Source organism: Electrophorus electricus, chromosome 11, assembly GCF_041902795.1.
Source record: "Electrophorus electricus isolate QZ-2024a chromosome 11, ASM4190279v1, whole genome shotgun sequence".
Lineage (NCBI taxonomy): Eukaryota > Metazoa > Chordata > Actinopteri > Gymnotiformes > Gymnotidae > Electrophorus > Electrophorus electricus.
Genome location: NC_137507.1, coordinates 8,457,501 through 8,475,000, shown reverse-complemented (window position 1 = coordinate 8,475,000; position 17,500 = coordinate 8,457,501). Strand labels below are relative to the sequence as shown.

Below are 17,500 nucleotides of genomic sequence, written 5' to 3'. Positions count from 1 at the left end.
GTGCTCTGATTGGCCAAAGAGTTGGATTGGTCCTCCCTGGAGTGCAGAGGAGGTGCTCTGATTGGCCAGCAGAGACTCACCTGCAAAATGTCCTCTACTGTTACAGTGACATTTGTGGACCGAGGCCCATAAATCACAGAAAGAGAGAGAGAGAGAGAGAGAGAGAGAGAGAGAGAGCGAGAGAGAGAGAGAGTATCACAATAGGTAGTTCTGCTGCATATCAGAATAACAGTTAGTATCTTGTTGATTTAAACTAATTAAATTAATATTAGATCTTATATGTTTTGCACTTTTTTATTAGTGTCTTATCAGCTATACAAAAGACCGGCAAAGGATGAAAGAATGAATTACACATGATGACCATTTAGGAGTTATTTTTATGTGTCCTGTGTGGATATTATTTTATGTTTGACATTTATACTGACCCTTTGGGAATAATGTTTAATGAAAACACACACACACAGTGTGTCAAGTATCTTGCCAACTCTTCAGAGCACATCAGAGCATTTAAAAGGAATACAAAATGAGGAAATGATTTTTTTGCCAACTGTTCATATCAGAGCATTTTAAAAGGAATATGAAATGAAGAAATGATTTTGTCACAGGTAATTTATCCGCCCTAAAACCTGCCGTGTCCGGCTGTTTCCTGCATGTGTTGACTGTTAGCCTCGAAACCTGTCTGGGAAACAGCGAAGCCGCCACTCGCCCGGTGTCATGCTGCTTCACACAAAGCCACGGAAAGGCGGGCTGAACCCAAGGCAATTTAATTAAAAACGATCAACTTTGGTTGTAATTAAATGTTTGAGAGGGAACATTCACAGTCTGCTTCACAGTGTAATTAGCAGAGAGACAACCGCGGCCCGTTTCGGGGGAGAGGGTTCCTATCTCACGCGCGAAGCGTCAGATACGCGACGGTTTCCGGCTCTGACGTGAAGCGGAGCAGCTTTCCGCCAGCGGCGAGCGTGGACTCACACTTATGCCTAAACTCTTTGTTTATATCAAAGACAACAAATAATGGGGGGAAAATTGTTAAATTTTAAACTGTTAAATGAACTGACACAAGATGAAGAACGCTCGGTTCCAGCAATATATCAGCCATGTTAGCATGGCGAGCTATAGCCAAATGTTAACGCTTGTAGGTCTCATATGGAAAATGACTCCTGCGAAAGGCTCACATTTTTCATCCATTATAACCAATGTTATCAGGTTTGAGTGAAGTGTTCCTCCAGAGGGTGAAAGGTCAGATCGCAGAGACACCCATTCACCCAGGTAGCTGCTTAACGCCAATCAGCGATGAAAGGCGTGGCCATCATTAATTGAAGGCGTGGCTATCACCAATGGAAGGCGTGGCCATCTGTGTGGGAGTCTTAGAAGGTTTTACAGCAGAGTTAATGGGCTGTTTATGGATAGGCGCTCAGATCATAAGCCTTGAGTGAGCTCTTTAAGACCATCAGTAATGTAAGGGGCCGGGCTACTCACACAAATTTAACTTAAAGAAGGAGGGAGAAGAGCAGAGTGAGAGAGAGATGGAGAGAAAGAAAGAGAGACAGAGAACGGAAGAGGGATGGAGAGAGTACGTCTGTCACTGGAAATACTGATGTGAATAGGGACACTCTGTAAGGATGTACACACACACACACACACACACACACACACACACACACACACACACACACACACACACAACCCCAAAACACAGAGCATCTTTCATTCGAGGCTGTGACCCAGATGTCAAACCGCCCTGTCTTCACACCAGCATCAGTGTCGGAGAGGCGGCCCTACATAACAAATCAGTCATGGGGATACAGAGCAGTATTGCACCATCAGACAGGCAGCAAGGCAGATCTGACACTACTGCGGTCTGATTATAGAATCCTGGCACAAAACCTACAAACGGACAGACGCACTCACATACTGCACTGCACTGCCACACACTCAGAGGTATTCCTTAACTCATCCACTGTTCCTCTCTCTCTCTCTCTCTCTCTCTCTCTCTCTCTCGCATCATCTCTCTCATCCCTTCTCTCTCTTCCTCTCTCTCTCTCTCTTTTGTTTTCCGTCATACCTCTCAGCTATGATTCCTCATTTTCTTTCAACGCATGTGGACAAAATAAACGCAAAGAATGTGAAAATTAAACTGATCAGGCATAAACATATGCAAACAGCAACATGTCATTATCTGGCAAGAAACACATTAATAGTGTAGGAAAGCAAGCAAAAACCTGAGGCGGGTATAACATACCACAGCCACCATTGTGCAACGCAAAGTAATTGACTACAACTCCCATGATGCACTGCAGCCGGTGACGTAACGCTGACTCGTGTGCACCGTCACCTTGCAGAGCTGCCAGCGCCTCTATCAATTATGGAGGAACGCGCGTGGACGCAGGTCAAACCGCACCCGACTATAAATAACGCAAAAACAGTCACGCACGCGGAGGAGCAGCGCTATTGTTAAGCCCAATTTGTGCACACGGCAGTGCGCTGACATTCACTCGTAGCTCCGCAAAAGTTCAGCCCGGCCGAGAACACACGTGACACTACAGCTCTGCGCCTTTCATTAGACGAACGGCACATCTAAAAGACGACAGCAGCGAGAATACCGAGCTGCTGCTCTCGTTCTGCTGGGATCCATCCCCACTGCCCCCCCACCTCTCTCTCTCTCTCAGAGGACACGGTGGAGAATAACAAGCCTGCCCGAGAAAGGCCGTGAGGTGTGTTCCGTTTCTGTTTCAGACGGGAAGACTAGACGCACCAGCTTCCCCCAGCTCACGGGCCGTTACCAAGGCTCGCCTCTCGGTTGCCATCGGCGACTCGTGTCCGCCTAACGAGTGGGGGGGGGGGGGAGGAAGTCTCTCGCTGCCTCTCCAAACACATGGGCCGGTACGAGCTCCAAATGGGACCCCGAGTTTTCGGTTACGACAGGCAGAACAAACACCGATGAAATTCCACCGTCTCCTGCCAGGAGAGCATGGGGGAGAGAGAGAGAGAGGGGTGGAAATGGAGGGAGGAGTGAGTTGGATAACTGTCGGATTAGCGTGATTAACGGTGAACCCAGGGACAGCTGGCATGACCACCTCCATCCAGCGCTAATCAGCTTCTCCTGGCATTCTCACATTAGTGCTGCTAGCGAGCTGCTAGTGCACTCCTAGTGCACTCCTATCACCCTACTAGTGCACCCCTAGCACACTCCTAGGTATCACTTTATGGGGCCCAAACTGCCCAGTCCTGCTATTTCACTTCTCTCTGCTCACAGATCTATGTGAGACAAATGGATCACACGAGGTCATGAAGGGCAGGACCTTCGAGGGCGTCTCGACCGTCTCGGCCACGTACGAGACGATGCCTTTCTGCAGCGAAGTCAGAGAAAAGTGCAAGGAGCATATGGAGAGTGTTCAAAAGACAAGGCTGTGGAACAAAGGCGTAATGGCCCTGGTCCCTATGATCGCTGGAGCTGCTGTAATATACCATAATGCAGAGAGATCGAGAGCGGCTGCTATGGCAACGCACCCATGCATTCATTGGCAGGGGTAGTGGAAGTTTTCCAGGTTACACACACACACACACACACACACACAGTGAAGGTCTCTTACATATCAGTGTCTATCACACCATGGTAATGAAGATGAGGAAGTATGGATATTCTTGCTACATAATAGCGTGAATGATGTCTGTGGTGCTTTCCTCTGGGGTTTGGCAAAATCGGCTGCTAGGAGGTTGATAAAAGCTCTTAACACACACACACACACACACACACACACACACACACATAGACAATGCACGAAGACCAGGATGCAAAAACACGCACAGATAGACAAAAGCACACATGGGCGCATGTGCTGTCAAAAAGCACGCGCGCGCACACACACAGAGCAGCATATACAGTGGCCAGTATAGCAGCATATTTCATCATTAGGTTTCAGCACTTAATCCTCTGCTTCAGTGGCCTGAGCTCACTCTTACCATTTCAATAATCTGCATCTGTGCTGAGAATCGCACACACACACACACACACACACACACACACACACACACACACAAGTGAGTCTGGGCATGCATCACACACTACTGCACACCAGAAGAAATAAAATTATTACACACACACTCTCACTCTCTCTCTCTCTCTCTCTCTCTCTCTCTCTCTCACACACACACACACACACACACACAATCTCTCTCTCTTTCTTACACACATGCATATATACACATAAAAGTGAGTGGGCATGCATCACACACTACTGCACACTTGAAGAAAAGTCATTACACACACAGTCATGCACACACTCAGAGACACACACTCTCACTTTTGCTAACTAAATGATCCTTTCAGTAGGAGGGAGTAGAAATCAGACAAATGGAGAGAGAAAGATTGAGAGGAAGAGAGATAAGAAGAGAGAGAAAGAGAAAGAGAGAGAGTCAGGACTGAAGGAGATCTTGACCTATTCCTAGACAACAAGCAAATTGATGGTATCTTGACAATCACTGCCATCACCAGTGAGATAAAAAGGCCGTCGTCTCCCGTGAAAGTTTCTGAGCGCTTCTCCGGCGTGCTCCACTACAGCAGACGTCCAGGTCAGGGACGTCCGCTTCACCTTCCATTTAATGGCTAAATGCACCCGACGTTTGGGAGGTCAGGCATGCCCGGGGACCTGCACGTGGCCGGGCCGCTCAACGTCTCGAGGGCCCCAGGTGGCTCGGTGGCGTGTCACAGCTGCTCCGTGCATTAGCTGACGTGCATGTGCCGACGTGACTGCAGATGTGCGTGTGCCGACGTGCTCAGGAGTTGCTCCCAAAGCTCTTCGTGTCACGTCGCTGCAGCTCTGTGCTGCAGTCTCACGCGGTCTGTCTAACTCCCAGCAGATACATGCACGCTCGCTATATATAGACACGTTCACTGCAGAGCTGGCAGTTTCCCTAATCTGTAGGTTTCTTTTTCCGGATTCTGGATTAGGACAGAACACCGAACCTTGTACCCTTTCTCCCATCTGTCTTGTACCCTTTCTCCCATCTGTCTCCCATTTTTTGACACAGTTGAGCAGCGGAGCAGGTGAAAGAGACACGCCCCTGCACAGGCCGGAGAGCCACACACCTTATACAGGCTGGAGAGTCACGCCCCTGCACAGGCCGGAGAGCCACGCCCCTGTACAGGCCAGAGAGCCATGCCCCTGTACAGGCCGGAGAGCCACGCCCCTGTACAGGCCAGAGAGCCACGCCCTGTACAGGCCGGAGAGCCACACCCCTGTACAGGCCAGAGAGCCACGCCCTGTACAGGCCGGAGAGCCACACCCCTGTACAGGCCAGAGAGTCACGCCCCTGTACAGACCGGAGAGTCACGCCCCTGTACAGGCTGGAGAGCCACGCCCCTGTACAGGCCGGAGAGCCACACCCCTGTACAGGCTAGAGAACCATGCCGCTGCACAGACCATGGAGCCACGCCCCTACCCGGGCCGGAGAGCCACGCCCCTGCACAGACCGGAGAGCCACGCCCCTGCATTCCCATATTTCCTGTTCCTCTCGTTCGTTATCTGCGCACGTCCCTACTACATCCCATGGGAAGCCAAAGGGAAACGGCTAAGGTACTGAACATCCCCGACTGTGGATCTGACACGAGCCATCGCTGCAGCCTTTGATTGGACTCACACCTTTCGTTTAAAGCTCTCAGATGCCATCAGGACAACATTATGGAGCTCTCAGACACGTCCGGTAAGCCAAAAACGTTACTGCAAAAACGTGACCCCTCGAGAACCACTTCACTCACGCAGGGATTAAGGGAGCAGGAGAGATTTACAGACAAACTTACGCCCAAGAGTCGTTGCTAAGATTTATGTTCCCAGCCATCTTCTAAACTGGATCAGTGACAGTGCGGCTAATGTTTGCCCTCAGTGACAGGCTAATGACTGGGCAGTAAAGGGGATGGCGGATGTGATTTGCTGGTGGTCTATAAATCACTGTCCATTAAGAGCACGTATAAACCTGTTGATTAATGTCTAGTTTGCGCGATGTTTTTATCGACATGTTTTGTTTCACCAACAACAGTGATATCATCCACTGTTTTCCACAGAGGACAATGGCAATTGCTTAAACAGCGTCTAAAAGATTTGTGTGTGTGTGTGTGTGTGTGTGTGTGTGAGAGAGATAGAGAGAGAGTGCATGCATGTGTGTGTGAGTCAACATGTCTGTCATGTTCTTCGGTATCTTTATTTCTCTCTATTTTGGACCTACCACGTCAACCGGCGTCATGTCCAACCAGGGACGCCAGCAGTGATGTGGCCGACCACATGGGTCCACACCCACTTGTACACGTGTGCGAACACAGCAGCCAATCAGCAACCTGTTTGGTGTCGGAGCGGTGCCCCACCCCTCCCCCACCCGCCGCCCCTCCCCCTCCTCCCACCTAGCCCTCGTTATACAGCAACAACAACAACAACAAACAAACAAAAACAAAACAGCCGCAGTGAGAGCTGCACGTCAGACTTTGTCTGCATCCACAAACCCCAACAGGGTGAGCGCATCAGAAGAGTCCACAGCTCCCTCTCTCTCTCTCTGTCTCTCTCTCTCCCCTTCTCTCATGCTATCTCTCTCCTTTCACAATCCTTCTCTCTCTTTTTCCTCTCTCTCTCTCATAATACAGTCTATTCCTACATGGCCTGCAAATTCGTCTTAGCCGCGGCCTCCAGAGCACCAGGCAGGGAGAGGGTAGCAGACCCAGAGAGACCCAGAGAGACCCACAGAAACCCAGAGAGAGACCCACAGAAACCCAGATAGAGACCCACAGAGGGACCCAGAGAGACCCACAGAAACCCAGAGAGACCCACAGAGGGACCCAGAGAGACCCACAGAAACCCAGAGAGAGACCCACAGAAACCCAGATAGAGACCCACAGAGGGACCCAGAGAGACCCACAGAAACCCAGAGAGACCCACAGAGGGACCCAGAGAGACCCACAGAAACCCAGAGAGACACCCACAGAGAGACCCAGGGAGAGACCCAGAGAGAGACCCACAGAGACCCAGAGAGAGACCTAGAGGGTAGCAGACCCAGAGCCCATGTACCACATCATCCAATTACCCTGTTTATCACTTCATGGGTAAAAAGCCCCAGAGTTAGCACTCTCTCACTCTCTCTCTCTCTCTCTCTCTCTCTCTCTCTCCTTTTTTCTCACTCCCTCTCTCTCAGCAAACCAGGTGATTGCTAATCCATTACTAATAAGTCCAAACACTAAGCGCATAAGGCACCGTAAGTTGCAGCCAGGCTGCGTCTCCCTGTACAATTACACTCCATTACACTCCCCTAACACTCCATTACACTCCCCTAACACTCCCCTTACACTCCCCTTACACTCCCCTACACTCCCTTACACTCCATTACACTCCCCTAACACTCCATTCCACTTCATTACACTCCGCTTACACTCCATTACACTCTCCCTACACACCCTTACACTCCCATACACTCCCATACACTCCATGACACTCCCCTTACACTCCCATACATTCCCCTTACACTCCCTTACACTCTCCCTACACTCCCTTACACTCCATTACACTCCCCTCACACTCCATTATACACTCCCATCCCACAGCTGAAATCTTCAAACAAATCACAGAACCTTCATAGCAGTGAAGTCTCTCCTTAACTCTCCTTAACTATAGCAGGTCTCTCCTGAACCACAGCAGGTCTCTCCTTAACCACAGCACATCCAATACAGGTGAGCAGTTCCTAGAGCTGTTTACGGCACAGACATCTACACGCTTACAGGATGTTCCACCTGACAGACCGCGTGACCTGAGCGTCAGGGCCCGCACAGGAACAGTAACAGGAACAGGAACAGGAACAGGAAGGACTCCTACCTTTTTCAGTCGGCCCCCCTTGGTGCCCACGAAGGCCAGCGAGTAGTTCTTGTAGACGTAGGCGATGACGGAGGTCAATTTGTCACTGGACTCGGAAAACAGCGGGACGCCACGCACCATCTCGGACACGCCCAGCGGGGCGTTCATGTCCAACCCACAGAAGTTGTCGTCGATGGTCAGGAGCTGGAGAGAAAGGAACCGGATACACGGCATTTAGGCAAAAGAGCCTAAATTATTAGAATGTCCCGCGCCACGCCGCAATCCCTCTGTCCTGGTCGGGAATTAAAACTGGGCAGCAAGGCCGGCTGGGTAGACACAAGAATGTATGTACACGTCCTTGTGTGTGCAACACAAACACAATAAATCTTTGTGTTTTATGATGTCAGGGGACAGATAACGTATGAAAGTTACGCTCATCTCCCAGAACGGAGCCTCTGATAAGGGAATAATGACTTCCGCGCTGCTGAGATTGATTTGGAAATAGCAACATTGGCAAAAAACGGGGTTTATATACAGGGGATATAATGTTCTAGGAATACCAGTGATGATTGATGACACCCCGGACAGCAGTTCACCAAGGGTGCACAACCATGCATGTGATACGTGCAACCCTGACATGTTTACAGTTCTTAGTATACATATTAATATAAATCCTCAAACTTGGATTAGACCAAATTTGATCTTGTTAGATTAAGTTAGATCCTGAAATAAATAATGATAGAAATAATTCATTATTTCATTAGTCTGAAGAACAGTGAAGTTTGAATATATAGTTGTAAATATGATGACATCATGCTGAAATCCTGTTTATACTTTGCTATTGGATTTATACGATGTTACGGATTTAAGAGACAAGGCCCATCTAGACCAAATGTGATGATACGCTGTTCATCCGTCTCTGCCATCTTCCAAAGGCCCGGTAGGCCATCCAAACGAATGCCGAGTAGTGCATTCCAGTCCTTTCACACTTTGCGATGTCACTGTGCAAAGGAAACATCCAGTTGCAGCATCTGGCTCCTGTATGCCAACCTGTTATGACATGTATTCTCTCCTCTCCTCTCCTCTCTCCTCCTCTTCATCCATGAGGAAGACTTCTGTTTCACCTCCTCTCATGTTAGTCATGGCTACCTTCGACAGTCCATAAGACTCTTTATTTAAATGTAACTTCAGATCAAGCCCCTTAAATCACACCCTCTTCCGCGCACAGGCAGAACACATCACAGCTCCCCGAGCTGCTGAGTGGGGAATCACGGCTCTTACGTTCTTGCCTTTGGCTCTTAATTCTGCCACTTACGCCATTAAAAGGACGTGTTTGTGTTTACCGATCTTCAAAACGTGTGCGCTAACTGACTTCATGTGTATTGACCAACACCTCAAACCCATGGAGTTTTCAGAGTTGTTATTATGGACAGATGGACAGAGAGCCTCACACTCCCAGTTCACGCTCACTCTCCTACCAACAGGTGGCACGTTGTAACTCTTTACGTCAGGGAGTCGTGACAGTTTACAACCGTTTACGAGCACGCGTTGGCCGTATCGCGTGGCAAAGTCGTATGAACCTTCCACACGAACACAAAAAGAGGAATTCAGGATCAGAAGATGAATCCAGAGTTTGAGGACACGGGCCATTGTGTTCTAGCGTCCCGCTCCCTCACACTGGCCAATCACTCCAACTTGTGCTTTACAACTGTTCAATGTTCACTTTGAAATGCATCCAGTACATCCCCAGTTGCTCAGGGGTTCCACTGCTATGGCACTGGCATGTCCAGCTACTCTGTTGCCATGGCGCTGGTGTGCCCGGCTACTCTGTACACAGTGACCCAGGGCCAGCGCTAGTGCATGGAATTAGCATGTAACATCGGTGTAACGGCCAGGTTCTGAATCCCGCCAGACCCGCCATAAATTAGAAACCCAACCCGCTGGACCCTAGCCCGGCCCGCTGACTCGCTCCAGTGCCGATAAAAACCCAATTACATCCGGACCCGTGTTCCTCAGAATGACGGTCCCTAGCAGTAAGCCTAGCGGCGCAGGCTGAGGGTGTGGGGGGGGGTTTCTGCTAGTGTAAGCACCATTGAGTCCGGAGGCGATGGAGGTTGTTGGACCAACCTCGGAGAGACGGGATCAATGCAGGAGTGAGCGTGGGGAGGCCAGCCCGTACGCACGATCCGCCCATGCATCCATCCGTCAGACGCAGGGACCCTTCATTACGCCAACGGAGCGTACAGGTCTGGCCTGCCGGAACGGAGCTTTATGAGCGATTGGCCGGATCGATGGAGGAGACCGCGCTCAATTCAGCACGGTTCCGCTCAACAACAGTAAAGGGGACGGGCGAACAGGAAAATGAATGGGGAAAAACGGAGAGAGGGAGGGAGGTTTTAATGTGGCACGTTTGTGTGGGTGAGCGCGAGGGCGTGTGTGCTTGGCTGGGTTTCTTCTCTCGGCAGAGTTCTGACTTTTCACCGCGCTCTGCCCTCAGCTGCACACTGTCCGGAATCAGAGTTTCCACACGGACGCGTTTCCTGTGCAACGAGTCATGGAGATGCAAGACCATCAGAAGGCACAGCCTGACGACCCAACCACCCCAACACGGATCGGCGTGGGGGGAGAAGCAACAGCCAAAACACACAACACAGTCCAGATCACTGTTAGTGACATCACCTCAGAGGTCAGAGGTCAACAAGCCCATCACCAAGGAAATGAGAAAAGGGTCTACAGATGAGTTGTGTGTGTGTGTGTGTGTGTGTGTGTGTGTACATACATGGGTATTTGACAGAGACTAAGTGGAGGGACACAGAGGCAGCCAGCAGACCTGGCCCTAGCGACAGGGTGCGTGCGCACGGACTGGCCCTAGCGACAAGGTGCATGCGGTATGGCACCATGTACCCACCGCTTCAACCATGCCAATCACCTGCCAATCACCTGCCAATCACATGCCAGTCACGCCATATGCGGCGCTGTTTAATCAAGTCGACTTCCTGTCTGTCAATCTTTCAAGCACACGCACTTTCATTACCTGGGCACAGAGAAAGAAAGAAAAAGAAAACACCTCCACCCTCATCCCCACACTATCAACCTCCATCCACACAAAATGACATTCCCGTAATATCCTGTTCCGGATAACACCGCTTGGAGCGGGCCCTTCTCTGCCCCCGTATTCCCCCTTTTCTCAATCCTCCAGTTCCACCAATCACCTTCTTCCTCTCGCGCCTCCACCTGAACACCCCACTGCTTCCGTGCCAATTTCATGCTGTGAATCTGAAGGTATTAAAAAAAAAAAGAAACTTTTTTAAAAAGAAAGAAAGAAGGTAGCTAAAGACCACAGTGGGGGGTGGGGCGGGGCAGGGCGGGGCTAAGGAGGGGGCAGAGGAACAAATGTGCCTAAAAGCCCCTGGAACGGAACGCCGCAGTTTTTCATCTGAACTGCTTCCAGAGAGACAGAATGAGTAAAAGTAAGAGGGAGAGAGAGAAAACAAGTGGAATCAGGTCAGTTGGACCCGTTCTCTGCATGGCGTCCTGCCACAGGACAAAGGAGTCTCTCTCTCTCTCTCTCTCTCTCTCTCTAGCTGAAACCAGCTGGGCTTTATTTAGTGTCAGCACAGGAACGGATGCAGTAAGCCAACAGAAAACCTGAGACACCGAGAACTGAGGACTGGTCCCAGTATGAATCAATCAGACTTTGGCCTGGTCCAGACAGCAGAGGGGACAGAGGGCTTCGTCTGCTCTGACCGCTAGTCTGTAGTGGCCTCCATCTGGGCTGGACACTGGGTGGAGCCAAGGATCAGGCATGGAAAGTCTCTGTAATCAGACTCTCCAAGCTGAGGACTTCAGTCAGACTCTCCGTACTCAGAGTGCACTGGCTAGCTACTGCTGCTATGTTTCTGTGCATCTGTCGCTCTCAAATCAAATGTGCTTTATTGGCATGACAGGATGTTGCCAGAGCAATACCATATATTTATATGCATTATTACTTCACATATTAAGAGTTTTTATAGGGAACAGAAACAACAGCAGCAACATTGTAGAACATCAGACATTTCAATGTCTGAACCCAAATGGAACATAATGAAGTGAACAGTAACGGTTACGTTAGATTATAAATAGTCTAAATAATTGTGAATGCATCTTTTATGGTGTTTTCTCTGATTTTATGGCAGTTTTGTATAAATTGTCCTGCTAAATCTACAGTTTCTGTGGTTTTCCGCAGCAATAGTTTGAGTTTTTTCGTATCAGTCAGAGTGGGGACGGTGGGAGGGGTTATTAGTAATTCTCTACAGAGGACTGATGGTTTTGTATTTTGGGCATGAAAGAACAACGTGTCTCTCAGTTTCAGTCTCTCCTGACAGGCGGTGGGAGCAAATCCTTTCCTCTCTGGACACCCGGGCTTTTTCTGGATGTAGATAGGATGTCTTTAATCTTGATGAGGTAATTTGCTAATTTATCATCTCTCTATCTCTCTCTCTCTCCTCCCTTTTTCCTCCACTCTTTCCCCCTCTTCTCCCTCTCCCCAGCTCATGTCTCTAGCTGCACTTCAAAGACGAGGCCTACAGCCAGTTCTTCGATATCGCGTGCGCTCCTGGGACCGAGGGCGACCCGCTGGGCGCCGGGAGATTCTGAAAGAGGAATCGCATACCTTCGGTCGGCCGCGTGACATTTGGCTGTCAGCTCCTCGAGGAAGATTAAAGGTCTTCTGTGAGCCGAACACCTACCAGAAAAGACCCCTATTTTACTCTTGTCTTGCACTGTTTCCAAACTGAATTAGCATCAGTAGATACTACTGTGGCATTCGCCGGCCAGTACCACTGCAGGTAAGGGGGGTCTGCTTCAGCAAGGATGTGAATGTTTGTTTGTTTTTCCAAGCAGTCGTAGAATGGAACTTTAAACTCCGACTTTAGAAAGGTGGGGTGTAGACGGCGGTGAGTGAGAGCCCCGTCATTCTGTTGATGTGCCTGCGTTTGTGCAAACCTCGGGAGACCGACCCAAAACGGAGTCAAAATGATCTGCCAAAAATGTGAAGAACTGTGTGTGCAGCTCAAAGGCTGGGGTTGGTGGGTGTATGTGTGTGTGTCACAAGCTCAAAGGCTGGGGGGGGTGTGCGTGTGTGTTGCAAGCCCCTCGTGCCCCAGTAATCGCACGTCTGTGTACTCTGAATACATGTACAAAATGCTTTTTTCATTTTCGTTTTTTTTGTTGTTGTTTTGTTTTCTTGCGCACGCCCATGTCGAGACACCTTGACAGGGAGCGTTGCGTAATCGGCGGAATCTTCCGACGGCGTGTTTATGCGCGACACGGCCGATCCCGACTGTCAGATGCAATAGCACGCCGAGACAGCGGCGCACGGACGCGTGCGGAACGGCCGCAATCAAATTAGGGCTAATGGCACTTTGATGTTTCCAGACAACAGGGGATATAAAGACGTCTGAAATGAAACACAGCGGGAGATGGGCCCCGTCACCGCTGGGGGGACGTCAGCGTTTCTGCAGGCTGCTGACGGCCTGACGATAAACATGTGATCATTTCTCCATGATTTATGACCTCTGACGCGCTAATGACACACAGCCCCGTACGTAGCGAGCTGTGGAAACCCAGTGCGAGAGCGTAACGCAAGGAAAGTCTCCGGGTCTGGCTGGAAGGCGCACCAGCTGGAATCGCATTACGCTGTCATATTCATCACATTCTCAGCACGCTGGAAACGAATTTATCAGGCACGCGATGGCACACTGATGTGGGATTAGCTACCAGCTGTCTATGTGACTCTGATCGCTGTAAAGGGGCAGGCTAGCTCTGATCCTAGGTCAGTGCTGCTACTCTGGAAGGCAAAAGTGAGAATTTCTCTTCTCTAGAAATGTGAGACATGAAACAGAATCATGGAGGGGGAACCCCCACCCCCACCCCACCAGCGACACTATTAAACAGCACACAGCGCGCTTTTAACATGACACATCACTGAAATGGTTACGATCAGAAGGTCATTTCTGTAGACCACAGGGTAGAAACATCCAACACAAGGTCTCACGTAGGAATCACACAAGCACCGGAGCAGTGTGGGGCTCTGAGGCAGGAGAGGAGAGAACGCACCACGGCTGCCGCCATGGGTCTCCATCTTCATCTGCTCCTCCTCTCCTCATGCTCTCCTCTTCATCTCCTCTTCCTCTCCATCGCCTCATGCTCTCCTCTTCATCTCCTCTTCCTGTTTTCTTCCTCTCCTCTTCCTCTCCTCTCCTCTTCCTCTCCCCTTCCTGTCTTCTTCCTCTCCTCTTCCTCTCCTCTTCCTCTCCTCTGTCCTCGTCCTCTCCTCTTCCTCTCCTCTCTTCTCCTCTCCTCTCCTCTTCCTCTCCTCTCCTCTTCCTCTCCTCATGCTCTCCTCTTCCTCTTCCTCTCCTCATCCTCTCCTCTTCCTCTCCTCTCCTCTTCCTCTCCTCTCATCTCCTCTCCTCTTTCTGTCTTCTTCCTCTCCTCATGCTCTCCTCTTCCTCTTCCTCTCCTCTCCTCTTCCTCTCCTCTCATCTTCCTCTCCTCATGCTCTCCTCTTCCTCTTCCTCTCCTCTTCCTCTCCTCTCATCTTCCTCTCCTCATGCTCTCCTCTTCCTCTTCCTCTCCTCTTCCTCTCCTCTCTTCTCCTCTCCTCTTCCTATCCTCTCCTCTTCCTCTCCTCATGCTCTCCTCTTCCTCTTCCTCTCCTCTTCCTGTCTTCTTCCTCTCCTCTCTCCTCTTCCTCTCCTCTCCTCTTCCTCTCCTCTTCCTGTCTTCTTCCTCTCCTCTTCCTCTCCTCTCATCTCCTCTCCTATTCCTCTCCTCTCATCTCCTCTCCTCTTCCTGTCTTCTTCCTCTCCTCTCCTCTTCTTCTCATCATGCTCTCCTCTTCCTCTTCCTCTTCTCTTCCTCTCCTCTCCTCTTCCTTTCCTCTTTCTGTCTTCTTCCTCTCCTCTCCTCTTCCTCTCCTCATCCTCTCCTCTTCCTCTCCTCTCTTCTCCTCTCCTCTTCCTCTCCTCTCATCTCCTCTCCTCTTTCTGTCTTCTTCCTCTCCTCATGCTCTCCTCTTCCTCTTCCTCTCCTCTCTTCTCCTCTCCTCTTCCTCTTCCTCTCCTCTTCCTCTCCTCTCTTCTCCTCTCCTCTTCCTATCCTCTCCTCTCCTCTCCTCTTCCTCTCCTCATGCTCTCCTCTTCCTCTTCCTCTCCTCTCCTCTTCCTCTCCTCTTCCTGTCTTCTTCCTCTCCTCTTCCTCTCCTCTCTCCTCTTCCTCTCCTCTTCCTCTCCCCTTCCTGTCTTCTTCCTCTCCTCTTCCTCTCCTCTCCTCTGTCCTTGTCCTCTCCTCTTCCTCTCCTCTCTTCTCCTCTCCTCTCTTCTCCTCTCCTCTTCCTCTCTTCTCCTCTCCTCCTCTTCCTCTCCTCATCCTCTCCTCTTCCTCTCCTCTCCTCTTCCTCTCCTCTCATCTCCTCTCCTCTTTCTGTCTTCTTCCTCTCCTCATGCTCTCCTCTTCCTCTTCCTCTCCTCTCTTCTCCTCTCCTCTTCCTCTCCTCTCATCTTCCTCTCCTCATGCTCTCCTCTTCCTCTTCCTCTCCTCTTCCTCTCCTCTCTTCTCCTCTCCTCTTCCTATCCTCTCCTCTTCCTCTCCTCGTGCTCTCCTCTTCCTCTTCCTCTCCTCTTCCTCTCCTCTTCCTGTCTTCTTCCTCTCCTCTCTCCTCTTCCTCTCCTCTCCTCTTCCTCTCCTCTTCCTGTCTTCTTCCTCTCCTCTTCCTCTCCTCTCATCTCCTCTCCTATTCCTCTCCTCTCATCTCCTCTCCTCTTCCTGTCTTCTTCCTCTCCTCTCCTCTTCCTCTCATCATGCTCTCCTCTTCCTCTTCCTCTTCTCTTCCTCTCCTCTCCTCTTCCTTTCCTCTTTCTGTCTTCTTCCTCTCCTCTCCTCTTCCTCTCCTCATCCTCTCCTCTTCCTCTTCCTCTCCTCTCTTCTCCTCTCCTCTTCCTCTCATCTCCTCTCCTCTTCCGCTTCCTCTTCTCTCCTCTGCTCTCCTTCTTTCTGTTGACACAAGGAATGGCTCTGTAAGCCTCTTTTTAAAGCCTCTCTGTGATGTATGGATGCACCCCAGCTGTTTCTGTGGAACGCTGCACTGCTCGGACGGCTGAATCCCAGGAAAACTCTCTGAGTGCCAAACCCAGTTTACGACACACTCAGGGGTCATCAGGGTGGAACGTTTAGGTCATCACCAGCTGCTGTTGCTTCATAAGACTGATCTGGCCTGACACAGCGATTAATGACCAACTCACTTAAAACTGTCACAAACGCCTCTCGAACTCCCCGCTCATACACACACACACACACACACACACACACACGCACACACACACACAAACCACCCTTAAACCAGTCGAATTCCCTGTTCACACACCACCACGCTTAACCACTTGAACTCCCTATTAACACACACACACACACATACCACCCTTAAACCACTCAAACTCCCAATTCACTCACACACACACACACACACACACACACACACACACACACACACACACACGCACACACACACAAACCACCCTTAAACCAGTCGAATTCCCTGTTCACACACCACCACGCTTAACCACTTGAACTCCCTATTAACACACACACACACACATACCACCCTTAAACCACTCAAACTCCCAATTCACTCACACACACACACACACACACACACACAAACACACACACATGCACACCATCTTTAAACCACTTGAACTCTAGACTTAACTTGAAGGCATATTATCAAGGATCTACTGCGTGTTACTTAACAACCTAAATAGTAATATCAAAGGCTTGGTGCAGTTCAGGCATTGGAAGAGAAAGCTCAGACAAACACCACCAAATGGCTCAAACACCAGACAACCACCATCAAATGGCTCAAACACTAAACAAACAGTGTCAGACAAACACCATCAAATGGCTCAAAGACCATCAAACACCATCAAATGGCTCAAACACCTTTAAAAACACCACCAAACACCAGACAAACACCATCAAACAAATACCAGACAAACACCATCAAATGGCTCAAAGACCATCAAACACTAGACAAACACCATCAAACAAATACCAGACAAACACCATCAATAGGCTCAAACACTAAACAAATATACATTGTCAGACAAACACCATCAAACAGTAGTTAACACACATGATAGGAATATTGATTGTGTGGGGATTGCATAGACCTACAAGCCCTACAAGACAGAACCAAGGCATATGCATATTAACGAAGGCATATGCATATTTAATGAATGTCATTTAAAAACATAAAGAAGTGCTTCCAATGTTACAAACGAGTACGTTTCAAAGAGAACATTCCTTCACGGACTGTAATTACTAACAGAGTAAAACCATCGCTGTGATGACGGGGGTGGAATGGCAGTTATGGCAGTTTGATGGAGAGATGACTTCATTAAAGTAATGGGATATTTAAAAAAACTCTTTAATGAACTGAAGCAGGCGGCTAATATTTCTCATACATGTATCCAGTACTTTGTTTAAGTGAGTGTGTGTGTGTGTGTGTGTGTGTGTGTGTGTGTGTGTGTGTGCAAGAGAGACTGACTACCTTCTGTACAGCACGACTGGCCTAACGAGCAGTAGGGTCATTTATCTGCTCTTTAATTGGCAGTAAAACACACCATGATAAA

The 17,500-nt window shown here is 49.6% G+C and overlaps 1 protein-coding gene across 6 annotated transcripts in view; it reads right to left on the bottom strand.

Moving 5' to 3' along the window:
• plxna4 (plexin A4) overlaps positions 1–17,500 on the bottom strand; it is a 226,540-nt gene that overhangs the window by 184,510 nt on the left and 24,530 nt on the right. For all 6 annotated transcript variants that reach the window (XR_014126232.1, XM_081724032.1, XM_081724031.1 and 3 more), the window contains exon 3: positions 7,851–8,033. Coding sequence is in view for 5 of the 6 variants with exons in the window: in XM_081724032.1 (XP_081580158.1) it covers positions 7,851–8,033 (183 nt within the window). In the remaining variant the exon portion in view is untranslated. The remainder of the gene's footprint in view (positions 1–7,850; positions 8,034–17,500) is intronic.